The 17,054-nt window shown below is 42.7% G+C and overlaps 1 protein-coding gene across 2 annotated transcripts in view; it reads left to right on the forward strand.

Annotated features, from left to right (window-relative positions):
• PLXNA4 (plexin A4) overlaps positions 1–17,054 on the forward strand; it is a 705,695-nt gene that overhangs the window by 630,719 nt on the left and 57,922 nt on the right. For both annotated transcript variants that reach the window (XM_066633821.1, XM_066633822.1), the window contains one exon: positions 8,256–8,359. In XM_066633821.1, coding sequence (XP_066489918.1) covers positions 8,256–8,359 — 104 coding nt within the window. The remainder of the gene's footprint in view (positions 1–8,255; positions 8,360–17,054) is intronic.

The raw sequence follows: 17,054 nt of genomic DNA on the forward strand, positions 1-17,054 counted from the left end.
CCCTCTCCAATCCTTTTCCTCTTTCTGGAAGGTGGAAGCATAGCAAATTGGATCAATGCCTGTGTTTCCTTTGTGCAAGGGTCTTCGGAAATTTGCTGATCTATAAGAGAGGGGACAGGTAGCAAGTGGTGTGACAAAGCAGGCAATTTTCACTTAGTGCTGTAAATGAATAAGGCACACCAGTGCCTGTCACCTTTTCCTCCTGGGTGTGTGTCTCCCTCCCTCCCTCCTTCCCTCCTCTGCATTGACATCAGTGTTTGAAGTGGTTAAGGAGCAAACTATATGAAAATGCATGTAATGAGGTCACAATATTTTTTAACTACATATTTTTTACCCTGAGGAAAAATAGCCTCAGGGTAGCTGTAGCTTTGAGCTGCAGCAGTAATGAAGTAGAGGTGGTGCTTAACCCTTTTTCCACCAAGCATCTTTCTATTCAAAATCACCATTCCCTTTGCTTTCCCATTGCTTTCCATGGGAGTTCCAGGTGTTGTATACAATTATGCAAGAGTATAATTTTAGTGGGAAATGGTTTGTAGGAGAAGGCTTAAGCAGCCCTCCCCTGCTACTTCATTCAAAAACTATAGACTCCTAAGGCAACTTTTCATTTAAAAATATAGCCAGGGCTTCATTATTCTGCTTGGAAAATGTAATTTGTCCTTTAGTAGCACTGGACATTTCTGCAGGGGTAGATGAAAACTTCTGGTGTTTCCAATGAACCTCCTCTAGCTCAGTTTGCATTGGACCTGGCAATGATGTGTGACTTTGGAAAGCTCTAAATGTTTGCATAATTGCTGGTTTCAATCCCCACTGTGAGCCCCTAAGGGCCCAATCCTTTCCAATTTTCCAGTGCCAGTACAGCCATGCCAATGGGGCATGCACTGCATCCTGTAGTGGGAAAGCAGTCTCAGAGGCCTCCTCAGGATATGGGAACACTTGTTCCCTTATCATTCCGTTATGGTTGCGCCGGTACTGGAAAGTCAGATAGGATTGGGCCCTAAGTCATTTTATCTGGTGGCTGTGACTGCTGGGTTCCGTTGGTGCTGGCTCCAGTGATAAAGCCTTGTTGCCTTCTTTCCTCCTTCCCTCTTAACCTGAGTACATTCCAGGTTCCTGGAATGCTGGGAAATACAGTTTCCCAAAGCACCTGGTACGCATTTTAAGCACCAGGAAGGGAGAGAAACAGAGAGAGTTACAGCAACTGTTGTAACTCAGTAAGCAGATGACAGCAGTGGCATAGCTAGTGGGGTGCGGGTCACCGCAGGTGCCACCCTCAAGGGGGGTATCACTACAAGTGACCAAAATCACTAAAATCACGGTTATTAATAAAATAAACTGTCTTATGTAACAAAAAGTAGATTTTCTTAACTCAAAATGGACCATTGAGACTGATTATTCAAAGAGCCAATGAGATGTTATTATGACACAGCATGATACCAATAAAGTAAGATGACACCCTTGAGAGGAGGGTGACACCACTAGTGACCAAAATTATGGAAATTGTGGTTTTTAGGAATAATACCATCATGTTATATGCCGTATATACCATTCGAAGCATAATTTACAGTAGATTGCAATGGAACAAACCACATTGAAATATTTGTTCTATTAAAAGCCAAATAACCAGAAAATGAAACACAATTGCCTTATGTCACAAAATGTGGATTTCCTTTTCAAAAATGACCAATGAGCACGAGTGTTATGAGAGCTAACAAAGTGACACAGCATGGAACCAGTAAGATGTTATCATGAGTCAGCTCCCTTTTCCATGTATCAGAACCTACAGTTGTAGGCTATTCAGTTGTAGGCTATTCAACCTATTCAGTTGTGTGAGTGTCATCAAGTTGGCCACTGTCTTTTTGTTGGTTACTGATTCGTTAACTGTTCTATAGTTGAATGAATGAATGAATGAATGAATGGGGGTGACATCATGACTGGGTGACACCAACCCTAGTGATGCCACTGGAAGGTTGGATGTTGTTGGTCACTGGCTTAGATGACTTTTAAAGTGAATTCTAAACATTTATGGTGGACTATAGTCTATCAGTCTACAGTCTATAATCAGTCTATCAACGACGATGGGCTACATTGAACCTCCAGATGCAGGGACAGTATGTCACTGAGTCTGGGACGGATCCAGTGTTTATGTTGTGGAGGGTGGGGGCATGAGCACTCTTAACTCCAGAGCCCAGATCAGCCAGGAGGGTAGACCTGGGCTTCTGGTTGAACTTTAGCCTCTGTGGCCGACATTTGCTGGGTGGGTAGACCTGGGCTCCAGCCTGGACTTGCAGCCCAGATCTACCTAGACCTTGCTCCCATTCTGACTGCCCTCTGGAGTCATCTCTTCCAGGCAGGTAGACCTGGGCTCCTGGTTGAACTTTTGGTCTCCATGGCGGAGGTTTGCTGGGCAGGTAGACCTAGGCTCCTGCCCAGACTTGGAGCCCAGATAAATTAATTTTGTCATAGGGGGGAGGGTGACAAAAATTTATGAGCCCCAGGCATCAAATGACCTAGCTACACCACTGGATGAGAGTCAGAGGAAGTAAGCTTACTTATCTCTCCCAATGTTTCTCCAGCACAGAATACAATTGATGATGGAGAAAAACTGTGGGTGGATATTAGAAATGGGCTCACCTGGAATACACACATGTATTAGGAATGTGCATTCCTTGCATTTCCTTGCAGGAATGTGCAAATCTTGCATTTGAAACCAGTTGGTTATAAGGCTCAGCAATATTCACAGAATATTGTACTACGAATCTGTAATACCAAGCCTCTCCTCCCCCAGTTGCTGGTGAAGAATATGGTAAAGACTTCTGAATAGTACTCGTAAACAAAAGTTGTATCTGTGTTGTGTGTTGTGTTTGTTTTCTTCCCTAACATTACACACAGCAATTAAATTGTACTAATGATACTTAGAATGGTACTCTGCCAGTGCTTTTCTGGATGTGAAATGTTTTTCTGGAACTGCAAAAGAAGAGGTTCTGATTGGACATCAGGAAAAAATTCCTGATGGTGAGGGCGGTTCAGCAGTGGAACAGATAGGGAGGTGGACTTTCCCTCACTGGAGATCTTCAAGTAGAAGCTCAACAAGCACCTGTTGGAGATGCTCTAGGAGGACTTCCTGCTATGAGCATGGGATTGGACTAGATGACCTGTCAGGCCCCTTCCAACTCTATGTTTCTATGATAATATGAAATCAACAAGAAATTTAATGAAGAGCTGGAAATCAATTATGACTTTCTGCAGTTAATGAGTTGTGGAGTTTAAGATTGGATTGTAAGGAATAGAGAATATTAATCTGAAATAATAATCTGAAATGGAATACTTATAACGAGTAGATAAGGGGCTGTTGGAGATATAACGTATATATGGGTAAAAATTTGGTATAAAGCTATAAGTAAGAACATTCAACTTCGCCCTTGCTACATAAATAAAAATATTCTTTGTATTATATCTATCGATATATTTATATATATATTATTTATTTTATATTCATATTTATTTTGTGTGTTTGTGTGTATGAGCATCTTTAATGTTTGTTTTTTCCTCTTTTTTGTCTCTTTTAGTGTGTTTTTCTTTTCTTTTTTCCTTTATTATTATAAATAAATGAAGTTATAGCTTTCAGGTTGTTGTTTTTTTTACAAAATTGAGAAATGCAGAAAGCAGTGTTACGTGTTTTTATTTTGTTATCACTAAAAAGAACCACCTCTAGATATGAAAATTGCACATTGGTCGCCAACATTCCCATATCATGGGTTCAGTGAGTTCAGATGATAAGTCTCCACTCCACTAAGTAATTGTACTCACCAGAACTCACTGGTTCTGGAAAGCCAAGCTCAGTTAGAACCACCCCAGCATTAAAACCATTGTCAAATAGTATTCATGAAAGAGAGAGCACATGGTTATGCCATCAGATTAATCCAGTGTTGCATTCACTTGAGTAGCAATCAGGAGAGATTCAAAGATGTTTGTCTAGGTCAGGGGTGCCCAAACCCTAGTCCTGCAGCCCTCAAAGACAGCCCTCAAAACTCGCAGCCCTCAAACACTCCCAATCCGGCCCTTAGGGAGCCCCCAGTCTCCAATGAGCCTCTGGCCCTCCAGAGACTTGCTGGAGCCCGTGCTGGCCTGATGCAACTGCTCTCAGCGTGACAACCAACTGTTCGACTTGTTACATGAGCTGTGGCTCATGTGGTGCACCCTCCACTGCTTGCTGTTTCACATCTGTGATGCAGCAGCAGCAGCAAAGCAGGGGCTGGCCTTGCTTTGTGCAAGGCATTCATTTATTCGTATAAAGTTCCATCTCTAATATAATCATTTATGTAAATTTATTCAAATTTGAAATGTAATTAATTCCTTTTTTCCCCCGGCCCCGGCATAGTGTCAGAGAGATGATGTGGCCCTCCTGCCAAAAAGTTTGGACACCCCTGGTCTAGGTGCATCAAGATTCCCAGGCCAGGGAAGGGAAGAGAATCAACTATACAACATTATTTGCTGCCCCTTAGATAGCTTGAGAAGAGGAAGCTAGCATATGAACATTTTCCTATGCTTTACACTAGACCAGTGGTTCTCACACATTTAGCACCAGGACCCACTTTTTAGAATGAGAATCTGTCAGGACCCACTAGAAGTGATGTCATGACCAGAAGTGACATCATCAAGCAGGAACATTTTTAACTATCCTAGGCTGCAATCCTACCCACACTTACCCAGGAGTAAGTCCTATTTACTATCATTGTTAAAAGAATATACATAGTATGTAGCTTGTTGAAAGTACAGGTTTGGAACATTTCCCCAAATGCGATATGTGACTACATATCATGTCAAGTCTAATACATTAAAAATAAAATATTGAAATGACTGGGGACCCACCTGAAATTGGATCGCAACTCACCTAGTGGGTCCCGACCCACAGTTTGAGAAACACTGCACTAGACAGTGTGTAGAATGCTTGTGCCAACAGACTAAGATCCAGCCAGACTGCGAAGCTCAATTCTGGTTTGATTAGGAATGGTTGTATTGCTCAGGAATGCTTAGCAGGTTGTCTCAAAGAGAGAGATGTGATGACATTTGGGGGCTCTTGATCACAGCTCCGAAGCCATCCACTTTGCCATTGCTTCTGTTCAGCAGTGATGCTTCCCTCACATTCACCATTTGATTTTCGAGGGTTGTTCCAGAATGGAGAGCAAAAACCAAGCATCGGTTTTGCAAATACATTTTAATTATGTGATAAGGTTGCTGCTGGGACCAGCAAATTGGCAGCAGTTCTCACATTTCTACATGAGATGCATAAACAGAGGCTGCAGGTAATGTCTCCACATTCATTTTTAAAAGGATGATGTTCAGCCTCACAGCTATCTCAAGGCAATGCCTCCTCAACCTGAACTTAGGGTAGGTTTATTTTGGTTGTTCAGAGGGAAGCATTCCGCATATGCTCAGAGGCACTCTAGTTTTTTTAAATTTTATTTTATGCTACATGAACAAAAATAAAAAGATCATTACATTGATACATACATAATTACAAGTAACATACTAAAATAAAAAAGAATTCATATATATACACAACCAAAGTTAATCTGCATATAACACACTTCACGCGAACTATGTCTTCTGCGACCTATCCAGAAATGGCCTCCAGATATCCTCAGATATGTTCATATGCAACTGATGCCAATATCCATTCGCTCATATACTGATAAATGCAAAATATCATCCACCCATTGGGCATATGTAGGTGGGCATCCTTCCTTCCAATGAAGTAATATAAGTCTTTTTGCTACCATGAAGCACAGAGTCCATTTCAATTGTCAGGGTGTAAGTCTCCAAATGGCTGGTAAATAGTTGAGAATTACATACATATCTGTAAAAATAAAAGACTGCTGTAGCACAATCTTTATAATATTTCATCCCAAAAACTTACAATAAGTTTGTATGACACATGACAACAACACGTGTAAGTGTTGCTTTCAGACTTGAACATTGCCAGCATCTAGATTCATTGCTAAATCCTATTAAATATAACCACTGTGTGGTGTCCAGTATATTCTGAAAAGTATTTTTTGCTTTACAGGTCCAACCTTGTTATACACTGAATTTTTATACACGGATTTGACTGGCCACTGCAAATTAGAAGGAATGTGCTTATCCCTGGAGAAGGGGGGGAAAATGCATCTCTCCAAAATCAGTTTTAAAAACGGATTTTCTTACTCTTGTAGAGAGACAGTCATGTTCTCCATCATTCTGTTCTTCAGCTGAGCCAGACAAAGGCAGGGGGTCCTTTGCATTTCTAATTGCTGACTGCCTCTGTACAACAGTAAAAAAAAAAAAAAAGCTGTTTTTAAACCACAATTGTAAAGGGACACACTTTTAATTTTTTAACTGCTTTTATTTAACATATTTTATGATATCAGCAGGGAGTCCCAGAATCAAACCCCTGAAGATGTCGAGGCAAGACCTTATTCCATTAGGCGCAACAAAGGGCAAGAAACTGGAAGTGGGTCTTTAAATCTATTTTTCCACTGTTTTTATCAAAGGATTTTTTTTATCTCCAGTGGATGAGGGAACAACCTGTATTAAGCATAATCTAAGATCCATAGATATTGCAAATATATTCTTAAGTACCACATCCCATTGCTCACCCAGGAGAGAACATTCCAGTTCAGAATTCCATTTAGATCGGAGTAAATATGTATCAGACTTAGTACATGTCATTATATATTTATAAACAAACATTACTGGCTTCTTCTTATCAACTATAAGTATGTCAAGAAGTTGAATGGTTTGTGAAGCAGATAGTGCTGAGGGACCAAATTTAAAAACTAGTAAGTGTCGAAATTGTAAATATTGCCAACTAGCAGACTTTGGAAGGTTCATTAAGGGTGCAATCCAAACTGTGCTTTGGGCGGGGCGCAGGTCCCTTGCAGCGGCCCAGGAGGGTCACAAACGTGCCTCCCCGTGCCAACTTAACGGGAGGCTTGTGTCATTGGCCAAAGCAAGGGTCTGGGGAGGGTGGTGAAGAGGTGGGAGGGAGGTGTTCCATGGTGGAGGGAGGGCAGGCGGAGGGCAGTCCCAGCAGTTATGCCGGATCCTAGCCGCCATTCCTGAGCAGTGCGGAGCGGCTGCAAGCCACTCTCCTCTGACTTATGCCACTTCCTGAGGTGGCACAAGTCCAAGGAGATCCATTGGGACTGCGGTGGCTTACCCAGGGGTAAGGGGAAATTTCCCCTTACCTCTGGCTGGGCCACTTTGGGCCCCTGTCTTGTGCTGGATACAACACAGGCCTCCTGACCTGCCTGTTCCAGTGCAAGATAGGATTGCACTACACATCTATCAAATAAAAAAAAATTCCTTTTCCTGAGCAATAAGTTGATCTAATGTAAATACCTCCCTGTCAGACCAGCTCCTCCATAAAAAAGATTCCCTATTAATCTTTAAAGTTGGATTTATGCATAATGTTAATCTACAGTGGGAATAGGGATCAAATTCAAATTTCCATGCCATCATATTCTAAATATACCTAGCCAAGTTTACTGTCATGGGCATTTGCCGATTATTAACATATTTAGACCATTTACACAATGCTATCCATTTACACAATGCTATCCATTTACACAATGGGGCTAACACAGACATTTCTAGTCCAACTCATGATGGTATCTCACTTTGCTGGTTGTCCCACCTATTGCTAAAAGTTAGTAGGTATGCAAAATTGTAGAGGCTAAGATCAGGAAGTCCAAACTAGTCCTCCTTGTATGACAACTGCATCTGTTTTAAGGATATCCTTAGTATTGCAGAGCCCTATAAAAACTTCCGAAACAAAGTATAAAACTTATTGATATAACTTTGTGGTATATATTTAAAAATTCCATGTAGTACATATATAATACAAGAAATAATATTCATTTTTAATGTATTCACTCTTCCCCATAGAGACAAATTTAGGGATGCCCATTTATCAGGATCAAATGAGCTGTCAAGTATGAACTTATCAAGATTCAGTTTAATCATCTGCTTGATGTCTCCAGGGAAAAAAATTCCCAAATGTCAAATAAACTCAGGATACCATCTAAAGTTCCATACACTAAATATATTTTGCAAAATATTCTAGTTTGTGTTCTCATAACGTAGGCCCTGAATTAGATGAAGCCTTGAGCTTCATCTACACATTTACTAACTGGGATGCACGGTTTCTTGCAGTGGTTCCCACTTTTTTCTCCACAATAGTATGGAAAGTGACCTATCATTTCTTTGCCCTTCAGAATGGCGACAGGCAAGTGGGGCAAGGATGATCCTTCAAGATGAGGACCTCACAACCAAGATTGAAAATGACTGGAAGAGACTCAATAACCTGGCCCATTATCAGGTAAGTGACAGGATTTTTGGTTTTGTTTAGCATTGTGATTTTCTTTCAGGATTTCAATTTCTTTCAAACATTTTACTTTTTGCTGTTATCCACTTGAATTCAACTAGCCAGGGCCAACTTGATTTCATTGGCAACACAAGTAGTCACTTGGAATGGTAATTATTTTTAGTGGTGTTAGTGAAACTGTATGCAATCCAAGCCCCTTCATGGCTCACTGCCTTGTCATGGCGAAGGGGCTTGAGTAACTCAGTGAGGCTATGAGCTATGCTGTGTAGGGACACCCAAGATAGACAGGTTATAGCGGAGAGCTCTGACTAAACGTGAATCACTGGAGAAGGAAACGGCAACCCACTCCAGTATCCTTGCCAAGAAAACCCTATGGACTTTAGTATCAAAAGGCTAAAAAGTATTATGCTGAGGGACTTATGAGATAAGTCCCTCAGGTTGGAAGGTGTCCAATATGCTACTGGGAAGGAGCAGAGGGCAATTACAAGTAACCCCAGAAAGAATGAAGGAGCTGGGCCAAAACCGAAAGGTCGTTCAGCTGTGGATGTGCCTGGAAGTGAAAGGAAAGTCCAATGCTGTTAAGAACAATATTGCATAAGAACCTGGAATGTGAGATCTATGAATCAACCTTGGAGTACAAAATGAAGCAGTGAAAGGCTAACAGAGTTTTGTCAAGAGAACACGCTGGTCATAGCAAACACCCTTTTCCTACAACCCAAGTGGCGACTCTACACATTGAAATCACCAGATGGTCTACACTGAAATCAGATTGAATATGTTCTCTGCAGCCAAAGATGGAGAAGCTCTATGCAGTCAGTAAAAACAAGACCTGGAGCTGACTGTGGATCAAATCATGAGCTTCTTATTGCAAAATTCAGGCTTAAACTGAAGAAAGTAGGGGAAAACATTAGGCCACTCACGTATGACTTAAATCAAATTCCTTATGAATACATAGTGGAAGTGACAAATAGATTTAAAGGTTTAGATTTAGCAGACAGACTGCCTGAAGAACTACGAACGGAGGCTCGCAACTACGAACGGAGGCTCGCAACTACGAACGGAGGCTCGCAACCAGTGGTGGGATTCAGCCAGTTCTCACCGGTTCTATAGTACCGTTTCCTAATGTATGTCTTGGTTCACAGAACTGTTTGCTAATGAGTGCCAGCTGCGCCTTTGAAAGCACGCGCCTTTGAAAGGTCCCTGCGAGAGCCTCGCTCCACCTGCCCACGGCGCAGGCTCCGGGAGCACCTCTCACGCCCAGCCCAGCCCCATGCCCCGGGCATGCGCATGCCCCCTGCCAGCTGGTAGGGCGCGCACCAGGCTCGCAGCCTCCCCGGCGCATGCAGAAGGGCTGGAAGAAGTCACTATGGATGAGTACCGCAAGCTCACGGCCAAGGACACCACCTGCCTCTTCCGCGCAGTGGCTGAGCAGGTAGCGCGGGGGCCCTCCCCATGCAACCCTGACCCCCTCCCCCATGCAACCCTGACCCCCACACAGCCCTTGACCCCCCTTCCCAGAAGCAGCCCTGACCCCCATGCAGCCCTGACCCCCAAACAGCCCTGACCCGCTTACTCCCAGGAAAGTGTGGACAGGATTGCAGCCAAACACCACAGAGTGAGGGTGGAGGAGAAGTGTGTGTGTGTAGAACTGAAAGAACAAGGTTTCTCAAGCTGGGTTACACAAGACACTCACAATGCCCTTGAGTAAGGCTGCAATCCTATCCACACTTTCCTGGGAGTAAGCCCCATTGACTAGAATGGGACTGACTTCTGAGGAGACTCTCATAGGCTGGTGCTCTGAGGCTGCAATCCTGTCCACACTTCCCTGGGAGTAAGCCCCATTGACTAGAATGGGACTGACTTCTGAAACCCTCTATTCTGCCTGCTCCCTCAGGCGACTGCGGCTTCCCCCACTCGACTTTGCTTTGCGTTGCCTGCCTGGTCGGCTCTCTCCTAGGAGAAGGAGGAGGGGAAGCCACAGCAGTTGGGAAGGGCGGGTAGTTCAAAACGGAGAGAGGGAAACCCTCAGCCACCTCACGCAGGCAGCCGCCTTCCTCCTCCTCCTCCTCACTAGGGCAACGCGCTGGGGCTGAGGAGAGGAGCAGAGTCCCTACTTTTGCTACTTCTTCTGCAGTAGGCAGGGAGCAGCGCCCCACAGGCTCCTCTTGGGCTTCCTCACCCACCCTCTGCTCCTGTCAGCTCTTGGGGTGGGCTCCATTAGCCCCATTTGATTTGCAGAAGGGCTGAGCAGTGGGAGGGAGGCTGCTTCTTGTGCCTCACTCTAGGTGACTGACCCACACACACCCAGTCCTGTTTCTGTCATGGTTACTATTGCAGGCATCTTCCTACTCCAGAAATAGCTGTGGGGGAGAGTTTTGTTAATGAAATGCAGAAGGGGATTGGCTCCTTTGAGCATCCTTGAATTAAACTTAGAGTTGCCTCAGGGTGTTAATTATATTTTTATGCATCTGGTGGTAGGTAGAGTATTTTTCCTCATTTTTTTTAAAATCTGGGGTGTCCCTTCCTCTATGGTTAAAGGGGCATTTGTATTCTGATTTTAACTATATAGACAACTCCATGAGAAGCAACCCTCAGATTAACCATGTGAGTAGCGTCATGCATCTTTACAGCATAATAACTTTTACAGATGAAGTTGGTTTCATCCCAGCCGAGTCCTCAGGAGTTCGGTTCATGCTAATTGGAGGAGAATGTTTTGAGTAGTTACTCCATTTCTGCCCAATGTTGCATATTTGCAACAGGGAAAAAATGTGTACACCTGTGGGCTGGGCAAAAATGGGTTAATTAATATTGTATCTGCAGTGAAATGTATGAGGGTGAAACTATCATATTTACACTCGTACATTGTTTGTCAACCAGTAGTACGGAGACCACCAGTGGTATTTGAGTGGTACTTTCTAGTGGTACTTGTGGGACCTCCTGACATCGACTGCCTGGCAGCGAGACCAGTGACTAAGACACTGTTTCTCAACCAACTGTACAGGTACCTTGAGTGGTGGTACTTGTGACTCCTCTTCCCACAAGCAGCCCTGACCCCATGGAGCCCTGACCTTCTCTCCCATGCAACCCTGATCCCTGTGGAACCCTGACCCCCAAGCAGCCCTGACACCCTCTCCCATGCTGCCCTGCCCTAAGCAGCCCTGACCCAAGCAGCCCTGACTCCATCCCACATGCACCCATGGGTGTCTGGATAATTGATGGGAATACGGGGGGGCCTACTGGACACCTGATGGGGGATACTGGGGCGACTGGACATTGTCATTAGGACATAGAACCCGTTGTTAATTTATTTGAATCCCACCACTGCTCGCAACATTGTTCAGGAGATAACAACTAGAAACATCCCTAAGGAAAAGAAATGCAAGATGACAAAATGGCTGTCTGAAGAAACTTTACAAATTGTTGAGGAAAGAAGGAAAGCGAAAGTCAAGGGAGAAAGGAAAGATATACCCTACTGAATGCAGATTTCCAGAGAATAGAAAGGAGCGATAGGAATGTCTTCTTAAATGAGCAATGCAGAGAAATAGAGGAAAGCAATAGAAGGAGAAAGACTAGAGATCACTTCAAGAAAATTGGAGCTATCAAAGGAACATTCCATGCAAGGATGTGCATGATAAAGGACAAGAATGGTAGGGACCTAACGGAACAAGATGAGATTAAGTAGAGGTGGCAAGAATATACAGAAGAACTCTACAAGAAAGATCTTAATGTCCCTGATAACCACAATGGTGTGATCGCTGAACTTGAGCCAGACATCCTGGAGTGTGAAGTCAAGTGGGCCCTAGGAAGCATCACTAACAACAAAGCTAGTGAAGGTGACAGTATTCCAGTTGAGCTCTTTAAAAGTTTAAAAGATAATGCTGTTAAACTGCTGCTCTCAATCTGCCAGCAAATTTGGAAAACTCAGCAGTGGCCTCGGGATTAGAAAATATTGGTTTATGTTCCAATCCCAAAGAAAGGCAATGCCAAAGAATGTTCAAACCACCGCACAGTTGTGCTTATTTCACACACTAGCAAGGTTATGCTCAAAATCTTATAAGCTAGGCTCCAGCAGTATGTGGATCGAGAATGACCGGAAGCTGGTTTTTGAAGAGGCAGAGGAACTAGAGATCAAATTGCCAACATTCGCTGGATTATGGAGAAAGCAAGGGAGTTCCAGAAAACATCTACTATTATTTCATTGACTGCACTAAAACCTTTAATTGTGTGGATCACAACAAATTGTGGCAAGTTCTTAAAGAGATGGGAGTACCAGACCACCTTATCTGTCTCCTGAAAACTCTGTATGCTGGTCAACAGTTAGAACTGGATATGGAACAATTTATTAACCAATAACCAATTATTAAAATAGGGAAAAGTATGACAAGGCTGTATATTGTCACCCTGCTTATTTAACTTATACGCAGAGTACATCATTCGAAGGGCTGGATGAATCACAAGTTAAGATCGCCAGGAGAAATATCGATAACCTTAGATATGCAGATGATACCACTCTAATGGCAGAAAGTGAGGAGGATCTAAAGATTCTCTTGGTCAGGAAAGTGCAAAATGTGGCTTGAAACGTAACATTAAAAAACTAAGATCATGACATCCGGTCCCATCACTTCATGGCAAATAGAAGGGGAAGAAATGGAAGCCATGACAAAGCTGCAGATTGCAGCCATGAAATTAAAAGGCACTTGCTTCTTGAGAGGAAAGCTATGGTAAGCCTAGACAACTTAATTAAAAGCAGAGACATCACCTTCTTGACCAAGGTCCATATAGTCAAAGCTATGGTTTTTCCAGTAGTAATGTATGACTGTGAGAACTGGACCATAAGGAGGGCTGAGTGCCGAAAAATAGATGCTTTCGAATTATGGTGTGGGAGAAGACTTTTGAGAGTCTCCTGGACTGTAAGGAGTTCAAATCAGTCAATCTTATAGGAAATCAACCCTGACTGTTCATTGGAAGGACAGATGCTGAAGCTTATAATACTTTGGTCATCTCATGAGAAGGGAGAATTCTTTAGAAAAGACCCTGATACTGGGAAAAATTGAAGCCAAAAGGAGAAGGGGAGCATGAGATGGTTAGATAGTGTCATGGAGGCAATGAACATAAATTTGGACTCACTCCGGAAGTTAGTGGTAGACAGGGGGCCTGTCGTGCTGTGGTCCATGGGGTCACAAAGCATCAGACACGACTTAATGACTGAACAACAAAATGCAGACCAAGAAGTGCAACCCAGAATCCCTTATGACATCACAGGGTATGCACATCTTCCTCAACATTAGGAACAAGAAGAGAGCCTTGCTGGATGAGACCACAGGTCAATCTAGTCCAGCAGACTGCTTCCAGTTGACTCCAGGGTGCCAGCAAGCAGGGTCTGAAAGCAAGTGCCCTCCCCTGCTGATTGTATTCATTGGCATATGGCCTCAGAACCTGGAAGTTCCATTTAAGAAGGTCAAGCAGGTGCCCAAAGTTCAATAAGGTCAACATCTTGCATGTCCCTTCAGCGCTGCTGAGAATGTGGACTAGAGTGCCACCACAGCCATCAGAATCCTAGGTACTGTTACCAAGATAATCTGACAACAGGGGTTTGTCTATACAAGTTTAAGGGACTTGCTGATCGGCACAAGGAGTCCAAGGAAAAAAAAGAAAACCCTCTGAATGGGACATATTTTGTTGCATGTCTTTCTGTTGTTAACTCCCTGAATAATAAGAAATTCCATCCCATGGCAGTTCTGTTCCCATGGCAGTTCTGATCCCATGGCAGTTTCCTTTCCATGTGACAGCCTTGTTTGGATTTGCAAATACAGAAGCAGAGCATACTGGAAGTTCCTACAGCAGTTTGCCAATCCCTACTATCCCTCCATCAGAATCCCAGATAGATACATAATCAACTCGTCTCTGTCTCTCAATCACACACACACAAACACACACACACACACCAACTATTTCTGCTTATAGAGTACTAACAACTCAGTCCTATCCCCTATCCTATCATCACTCTATATAGCATGCAGCTGCACCAGTCTTACCTCCTGGTAGGCCACCAATTCCTTTGGGTCTCCTGGGACCCACTCCAACTATTTTGCTGGCATACATCCAAGCAGAGGGAAGAGGATGGGGCAGGTTGGAAAACCGAGTATAGAATCTGGCTTGTGCTTTTGCCATGGAGATCCATTCCCTCTTCAGTCTAGCCCAGCCATTTTCAATCTTTTTCAGTTCACGGCACGCTGACAAGGCACTAAAGTTGTCAAGGCACACTACTAGTTTTTAATTACATTATTATGTTACAATTAATATAATTAATTAATTAATTATATATAATTAATTAATTAATATAATTAATTATAATTATATAATTAATATATATAATTATAATATATATATATTATAATATATATATATTATATATAATATATATATAATTAATATATATAATTATAATTATATAATTAATATAATTAATTAATTAATATAACTAAGGGTTATTATAACTAAATAACCAATTTCAGGAATCTTCGAAAAGAGAAACCTCAGAGATTTAAGGGAAGCCAAATGAATTTCCATAAGACAAGTGAAATTTCTCTGTGGAGTTTATCACAGCTGTAGCTCAGGACCCTTCATCTCGCCTCCTGAAGCATCCCTTCCTTACAGTCAGAAGCTTAGAATGAAAAATCTGTTAATTCCTTTCCACCCAAATCCCTGCTTCTGTCATAGCAGCTGAGATCTTGAAAGGATAGGAAGCAGCTCTGGTCTGAAAGTTTATGTGGGCTCACAGAGCCCAAGACTACTACCATCCATGCTATGTTTGTATAGTCATGTTGCAGCACCAGAGAGTCAATACACTGCACATCTGGTCCTTTTGTTCTCAGTTTGGTGACCAGTATCTCAGTGGAACAGTTAACCCTTCCTCCCCCCCCTCATATGAAGATGAGAAGACTAACTCACAGATTTAAAAACCACCTTTCCAGGACTCCAAAGAGGACTGATTAATTAGCACTGCAGGGATGCTTTGAAGATGAAGGCAGTCTGTGCTAAGTGCTAATTATTTTCATTGCCAATTGAAGAGCTGATGGTTCTTCCCTAGGACCTCCCCCTTTTTTTCTTTCCAGAACTACATATTCATCAAAGACATTCTTAATATGGCATCACTTGTCCTTGTCTCATTGTTCTGTATTATTCTGCTTGCTTTTTGAAGATGAAGCCCTGACAGTGCATCTGTACTTAGTTGGAAGGCTTTTCACCCTTGGAGAGCCTTCTACTCTCTGGGCTTCTGTTGAGAGCTTGTCCCAGCAGGCACTGAAATTGATTCTTATTCAGGAGGAGGGATGAAGAATAATCCTATGAGCTGCCCTAATCTGAACAAGGTTCTTCTACCTCAAAGTATCCTGACTTATTTTCAGAGCAGGATATGGAATACTTCATATTATCCATGGTCCTTTTCTTCTTTAAAGCAACTGACATGCTTCTTCTTGACACATGCATACTCATGGCTCCACCTCCATCCTCTGGAAAGGTGGTGCTCAGAGACAAGATTTGCAACAGACATGTAGTGATGGAGCCTTAAAGGACTTTCCCACAGGAGGTTTGAATTGGAGCATGCTTCTGTGGGGTTCATAATGTGATTGTAATGCTATTTTGGGCCACAAATACTCCTTCCCCACTTTCTCTTCTGCATGAACAGTGATCAGAGATTGATGTAAGCAGAATAAGAGAGGCTCAAAGTCAGTTTCAGCTGTCCGTGTGGCAGTGTTCTGATGTTTCCAGATCACTTAGACCAGGGATTGCTTATGTATTAAAACTACTTCTATCCTGTCTTTCAGTTACCCAAGGCAAGTTATAAATAAAACAATTTAATTAACAATAGAAAAGCTTCTATTGCAAAACAATACCAGTTTAAGCAGCACTAAATGCTTTCCAGAAAGAATATGTGTTTGCAACTTGCTGGAAAACCATTAATGATTGGGAACTGGGACTGTTTTAAGTGATGTTAATGTTGTTGCTTACAGATTTTAAATTTCTTTTTCAACTGCCATTGCTTTATCTTTTATTGTTAGATTGGTAATAAAATTGTGTTCATTAGTATTATGTATGCTGTCCTTTGTTTGGTTAATGAATTATGTAAATAAGTTCATTAAACAAAGGGCCAGGTAGGCCTCTTTCAGGAGAGTAATCCACAATCTATAGTGCCACAACTTTGAAGGCTCTGTCACACCTGCCACACCTCTGACAGCAATTTGAGGATGACAGGACCTCAGTTGTTGACCTAATTGTGTGGATGCGTGGAGGTAGTCTATCTATTTAAAGATTATTACTCTGGTATTCAACTGAATGGTTCTCAAGGTGACTGAATTTCAGACATAATAATTTAAACCTAACCCCTGGGGGCTGGGGGATAAGAATAGGCCCTCATCTACTTGTCGTAAGAGGTGACTAAACAGCCACCGGATAGATGGGACTTGTTAGCCTGGGAAGGCAGCTCATCTGAGAGAAGGAAAACTCTGATCCCAAATCTCCACTGCCTTGTGGCTACATCCAGTTATGGAAAAGGCTTCAGGAGTCAACCTCAAGGCAAAATCCGGAGCCGGAGTGTTCATGGCTGAATACAGTCACGTTCTGGCAATTCCTGCGACGCCGCTGGAACCAACCGTATTGGCTTCTGCCTTTCCATTGAACCATTTCAGCG

Source organism: Tiliqua scincoides, chromosome 7, assembly GCF_035046505.1.
Source record: "Tiliqua scincoides isolate rTilSci1 chromosome 7, rTilSci1.hap2, whole genome shotgun sequence".
Taxonomy (NCBI): Eukaryota; Metazoa; Chordata; class Lepidosauria; order Squamata; family Scincidae; genus Tiliqua; species Tiliqua scincoides.